At 36.2% G+C, this 6,822-nt stretch overlaps 1 protein-coding gene across 1 annotated transcript in view; it reads right to left on the bottom strand.

The window, feature by feature from the left end:
• The window catches only part of c3a.4 (complement C3a, tandem duplicate 4), a 39,266-nt gene that overhangs the window by 9,095 nt on the left and 23,349 nt on the right, over positions 1–6,822 (bottom strand). Inside the window, exons 28-32 of the mRNA XM_056455891.1 lie at positions 6,594–6,744; positions 4,390–4,553; positions 2,722–2,877; positions 159–218; positions 1–50 (exon numbers count right to left, since the gene is read on the bottom strand). The exon at positions 1–50 is cut by the window's left edge and continues 41 nt beyond it. Of these exons, the coding sequence (XP_056311866.1) occupies positions 1–50; positions 159–218; positions 2,722–2,877; positions 4,390–4,553; positions 6,594–6,744 (581 nt within the window). The remainder of the gene's footprint in view (positions 51–158; positions 219–2,721; positions 2,878–4,389; positions 4,554–6,593; positions 6,745–6,822) is intronic.

Genomic DNA, 6,822 nt, shown 5'->3' with positions numbered 1-6,822 from the left:
TTGCAGGTGCTGCTGCTCTCTTTTGGCTTTGCATAATATTCAGTCACAACCTGCAGAGGAGAAAACTGTTCAAAGTGCTGCTGCACAGCATCTAAAGCCTGATATATTGGTGTATTCTCAGTGCTTAGCTCTGATTATTCCTTTCATCAGTCACTCACAGTTACAGAAGCGTCACCAAAACCCTTAGCACTGATGGTGATTCCTTTGTTAGAGGGAATCTGTTAAAAAAAAAAATAGCATTAAGATGATTACTGACATACAGGATTTAGGCGCCAATCACATTGAACATGCTTTTTGTGATGAGAGATGCCTTTTGAATGGTTTTCTAATGGCTGCAAATTGCCGTTTCACTCTATGCATCTGCAGTTGAGCAGAAAAAGTGCACTGCATCACTCCTGTTTTTATATTGTCCAATCAAATGAAGGCAGAGACAGTTTCCGTTGAGGTGACAGCTGTGTTTGTGTTGTAAAAACTACTGATAATTACTGAGACGAAAAAATGGAGGAAAGACTATCGGTCGCTGTTTCAAGTTATCCAGAGCTGTAAGACTTCTTTTGAGGGTCTTATGTACCCAAACACACCTTCGTTTCTCTCTCTCCATTTATTATTTTGCAGTTACAGCAAATATTACAATAATAACAATAACAACAGCAGTGCTCGCACACAATATGCAGCTGATTCAGTGGTTGCCTAGCAACATAAAAAGCATAAAAACAACCTTTTTACAAAAAAACTTTTTAAATTATAAACATTTTTTTTTCTTGTCAACAAAAAATTGCAGTGCGTTTCGCATCACATTCTTAGAATGTTCTTAGAATGAAAAGACCTTTGAAGTTTTGGAAGTTCGATTCTAAGTCGTCCCTTTAAGTTTCAGTTAAGAACAGTTTTACATCGCCATGGAAACTGAAATGGAATGCAGTGTTCTAAAGTTCAGATTCTAAAGTTAGCAGTGAAAAGGTTAAACCAGGAAAACATTGTAAAAATTGCTCAGACAAGTTGGACTGTTTGACATGTCATGGTCATTCTGTGCTTCCCACAGGTTTGAAATACACTTGCGGTGGTAGCCGGATTGAAACACACCTTTTACCCACAGCACATAAATGGTCAACTACATGCGACAAATAAAAAAAAGTGAGTTTTAACTATATTTTTATTCATTATGACACCTTTTCTTTTCAATGGGTTAAAGTAGTTTTTTAAGAAGGCTGTTAAAATGAAAGAAATCCATGATTTCTCTTACTTTCATGCTATTTAGGAGCCATGTGCACCCACTGACAGGTAAAGGGTGCTCTCTCTCTCTCTCTCTGAAGTTGCTTTATTGGCTTGATATTTACAGTATTTCAAAGCATTTTAGATATGTACAAATTATGTAATATATTAACAGCATTAAATTAACAAAATATACAGCAAATGAGAAATAAATATCAGATAAAATGTATAAAAAAATTTACATTATTGCTAAAAATTATAATAATTACTAGAATAAAAAGTGTAGATTACTTAAATTTTGTCAAATTAGTTGATTAGCCATTTCCAACAAATATTTTGCAGCCATTATAGATGTCATTTTGTTCTCTGAGAGTATATAGTAAAGTTTGACTGAATAGTTTTTAATGTTTTTTAATGTAATTTAACGTTTTTCTCGCGGCTGTGCGAAAACGCATCCAAATTAAGGCAACTTTAGATTTAATTTCTGACATTTTAGGAGATTTCATTTCAGAAACTGCGGTCAGATGCATTTTGTCTCTGTGAGTGACAGATTGCACACACACAGAACCAGCAGTAGGAAACGTGCAGAGCGAGAGAAGATTTTCCACTGGTTAATCGATCGTGAATGTTTTGCTTTCTTGTGCGAATACAAAAAAAGTGTAACGATAACAATAGTGTTATTCATGTGTCACCACCAAATATACTTGAGCGGCTGTTAATATACCTAGTAAAGTCTATGTGTAATAAACACCATCATTTATATTAAGCACCAAGAGAATTGTGAGTGCCAGTGTCAGAGTGTCAGACTCAGTACGTCATAAACTAAACATGAGGTTCACTGTCAGAGATTTGTTGCTCACATTGCATCTGTTGTAGACAGAATCTCAGATTATAAATGAGCTTTATTGTAAGATGCATACTTTGTGAATGTGATGTAAATGTTGATATTAAATGTTGTTTTAATTAAATTTATATAACGTTCTCAGAGCTTTATTATTAATTGGTGTTCTATTGATGCTCTATTGAATGTTATGTAATTAGGTGTAAAAATAAGCTTGTATAGTAGAAGCATTGCTGCAACATTTTATTCAGCATTCAAGAAAACGAGACACTTTAAGGCTTGTAATCATTAAAAATCACCTTTCCAACTATTTTTTAGAGAAAAGATTGGTTGGCTGGAATCTTACATTCCAAATTTTTGTTGTCTTGTTCCTGATTATAGTTAAATTAAATATAAAAATATACAAATTGTAGGCGTTTGTGCACATTTATTTGAAATCATAGATAGTCTCAAGAGATTTCAATGCTGCTTTGACTACTCAACTAGAAAATGTCCACAGTTTTCTCAGATGTCTGGTCATCATATTGTTAGAACTCTAACAATACAGTTAGACCTCTAAAAATACACTGAACAATCTTTAAAAAATAATCTAAAAATACATTAAAAACTCTTGTAAACGTAAAAATTGTTATCATCTGTATTTTTAGAGTCAGCTTTCAACACAGACGCACCTTCGCTGTTTGTGAGAGATGGTCGTTGTTTTTGCTGAAGGTGAACACAGTGGGCCGAACACCTTCCACAAGGATGGACAGCTCCAGGTCCAGCTGCTTTATGTTTTTCGCATGAATCCTGTACTCAGCGACCGCCTGGAACACCATGATGGTGGCCTGGGATGGAGATAGAGACACAATTAAGCTGTTTTTCATTTGTGGGGATGTAACAGTTTGCAAGATCATGATTTCATTTGCGAGTTTTTTTGAGATGGGCAATATCGTATCGTTTGCAATATACCAGTAAAATTGCACGTGATGATTTTGCCAAGTATGATGCGATCCTGGATTAACATCTATGTTGATCCTAGAACATAATTGTTGTTTGAAAAAGTAATCCACACCTATTCCCTACCCCTAAACCCAACCATCACTGAAAATTATTCCCAAAATCAGAGGAGAATAATAGTTGGATATCAATCATGTAGAAGCCTAAACTTAACATAAACTGTAAACATATGCCTTAATTCTGATTGGCTGATTGGAATGTTGTGCCAGGATCAACAGAGATGTTAATCCAGGAACATGTCCTACTTGGTGAAGTCAGGTTGGCGGTAAAAATTCTCCCCGAAAGAAAAAGTAAAATAAAAAGACTAGTGAATGGCAGAAAAACCTGCTGCTCCCTCTTTAGTGTGGTAGGAAATTAATTATGAAAGTAATGTGGAGGATGTGATGAGTAGGGCCAGTCGAAATCTGCGGACGTTTTTTGCTATTTCTGCGGAAAATTTTGGTACAAATCTGCGGATTTCTGCGTAATTATTTTGGGAGTATCATAACTAAAACCTTAATATATGAAGTAAAATAATAATATCTTTTAACTTTTAATTTGGTAAACAAAGCAAGTCTCATATAATATATTTACTAAAAGACAGAAAATATTACTGTACAAACTATATTGTACATGAATCAGATGAACATTTTCATATTAGTCAATAATATTACTGTAATAAATAAAAAAAAAAACTGAATAAATATAAATTTACACACATTTACTGATGGGTTACAATTAATGATGGGTTAAAAATCTGCGGAATTTTGCGCGCGCAGATTCCGTGTGGGCCTAGTGAGGAAATAATTGACAGAGCAAGTAGTGAAGTTTTACAAACTAATTTCGAGAGGAGCATGTGATATGATTGACTGCAGCTTGTCACCCATCTACAATCATTAGTTAGCCAATCAGATTAATCCAAACTCACTATAAGTAGCCTAGCTAAAACTACTCCCTTACCTTTGTTTTCTGAAGAAACCCCCCATCCACCCCTTCTCCCCCTTTCCCACGGGGAGCTCTCGAGAACCACCTGATCTCGTACTCCCCTTACATGCTCTATCGATCAGGCGGGAGCCCTGGGCTCAACTATCTCCAAGCTCAGGGTTCTCTTGCCAAACCTGCTAACATTTGTCAAACAATATCTAAGTGTGAACTCTTGAAACTAATTAACAGAGAGCAGTTGTTTAATGAGGAGGTAGTTTGTCCCAAAACCTGCATACTCTTCTGTTACACACTCAAAGGTTGTCATTAGACCTATTTTTAAGACATATAATTAGGCAAATTGGGACAGAGCGTCTCTTTTAGTCTTAGTTTGTTGCATATTAAAATTGGACAGGCACAGTTTAATGTAAAGCACTGACCTGAGTGGTGCCGTATCCTCCGTTGTACTGCCTCTGGTTGTTGAGCCAGTTTACAATGGGAGCTGTGTTCTGGTAGTCATTCAATTTAACAAGAGCCAGAAGCGCGTAGGACGAAGCCTCCAGAGTGAAGCTGCTGCTTCCAGGAACAGGCCAGTGACTTCTGTCTGGATAGCATTCATTCAAACAGGTTTTATTTGTATGGGGCATATTGTAAACGTACAGATTATACCCAAGCAGCAATACAGACATCAGACACGCTTCATATTCTTTGATTTTTAGCATTTTGTTGTTAATGTTGAGAATAGTCATTCATTTCTTTGTATGGTAACATTCAAAAGATATCGCTTGTTACAATTTTTCTTTATCTTTCAGAAAGATGTCGTGGTCACTGAAGCTGTGATGAAAAACTAAGTAAAAGCTGTAAAATAAGAACTAAAAATGTTTTCTACTTGAATATAATATAAGCTGAATTGTCAGCATCATTACTGCAGTGCTTCACAATCTTCTGAATTAATTCTTATATGCTGATTTGATGTTGTCAATATATAAAAATGTAACCCACCAGTCCTACTGCCCCCAACCCAGTCTGAGCTGAGATCAACCCAGCGATTCTTTGCATGGCAGTTGGTTGCTCTAACAAGGCCAGAGCACATTTAGAGGTCAGAGGAGTGAGGTTTACCAGCATAGCATTTCGCTAGCTGGCCTCCATTACACTCACACCCCCTAAACCTCACTTTCGTCCCGGATGAGCCCCCTATATATATATATATATATATATATTTATATATTTATATAAGGGCTGTCAAAATTAGCGCGTTAACGCACATGATTAATTTTAAATATTTAACACATAAAAAAATAACACAAATAACGCAGTTGCAGTTTTTTTTAATTTCCTGTTGTGGACGACGTGTTTAGGGGCGGCGCATGCATAGAGGCAACCTAGGTGGCCGCCTTGGGCAGCGAACCCACCGGTCCTAACTTTCATCTGCAAACTGGTCACTTTCGGGTTGAGGGCGGCGTGATTGCCGATTGCCTAGAGCGCCAGTTCAGCTTGCTCTGGCCCTGCGTATGTGTTTAATGTGGACAGAAATTTGGTTAAGACCAAGGAAGCGCTTTTAGAAGGAAACTTTGAGTATAAAACAATTAATGTTGCATCACCAGGCTATCCAGCATTTCCTCCAGAGTTTCATGCAATTTCGGGTGTTTCATTTTTAATCTTTAGCCTTTAACTGCAGTTCAGCAGTTCACTCTCATTCAGCATATTTTCATTCAGGATGTTTTAATGGAATTTGTTACCTCATAGCGAACGGAAAGAAAAACCTCAGCATTTCGGGACTCGCGTGATCCTTTAAGGTAATCAAAAATCACTGCTTACGATAGACTCTTAGTCAGAGTATCTTAATCATAAAAGTCAAAAGACAGCCCTATTCTCTGCCTTTAAGCTACTTCCATGAGCCCTCAAATGTTTCATTAAGTTTGACGTGTTTCCCCCCTACACGCAACTTTTGTAAAGTGTCTGCTTTACGTTGCTGTTTCAGAATACTTGCTTGTAAAATATAGGCAGACTTTAGAACGATTAGTTTCAGCAAATTTGATGAACGCGATCAAGTGTTGATGAATCTGAAGGGATCCCTCGCTCACCTGGTTCGCTGTACTGTGCGTGTTGTCTGTGTGTGTGTGTGTGTGTGTTTGTAGTACACTTAGAATCCAATATGGAAATCATTTTTGTTTGTTATTGGTATTGATTGTTTTGAAATTCAAATGGCACTTAAATGCTTGTGTTTTTATTTCTTTGATAAATATTGCGTTTCGTAATTAATCATGATTAATTACAAAAAAAGTGTGATTAATTACGAAAAAATTTGTAATCATTTGACAGCCTTAATATATATATATATATATATATATATATATATATAGTTGCAACACCATCATGAAACACTGAATACAAACTTTTGTCAGTAGGGTTAATAATAAGAAATCCTTCTTAAGCATATTAACATACAGTATCAGCACATTAGTACACTCATTTTAAATACTTAATTTATTTCACTGCTAAGTAAGAACTATTATTGCTGATAGGATGATATGGGCAGAGCTGACACCTGCACATGTAAGCACATTTTAAAAAACAAAATGCTTTGTTTTATGAGCAGGTAAAACTAATTGTTCACATAAATCCATAAAGACTGTATAGTTACCTGCCGATGCTTTACTCATCAGCACTTGCTTGTTGAGAGAGTTTGCATTAGCTAAAGCGTAAGATGCCATGGCCACTGCGTATGGATTGATCAGTCCATGCAACTGAGATTTAAGGTAGGCAATGGCTTTATATATGCTACTGTCCAGACTCTAAAGAGGAAGAAAAACAAGACAACATGACTGCATAAAATATGATGGACATGTAGTGATGGATTAATGAAATGTACT

This window comes from Danio aesculapii, chromosome 1 (assembly GCF_903798145.1).
Source record: "Danio aesculapii chromosome 1, fDanAes4.1, whole genome shotgun sequence".
NCBI classification, from domain to species: Eukaryota; Metazoa; Chordata; class Actinopteri; order Cypriniformes; family Danionidae; genus Danio; species Danio aesculapii.
Note: the sequence above shows the minus strand (reverse complement) of the source record. Positions and strands in the feature narration are given on the sequence as shown.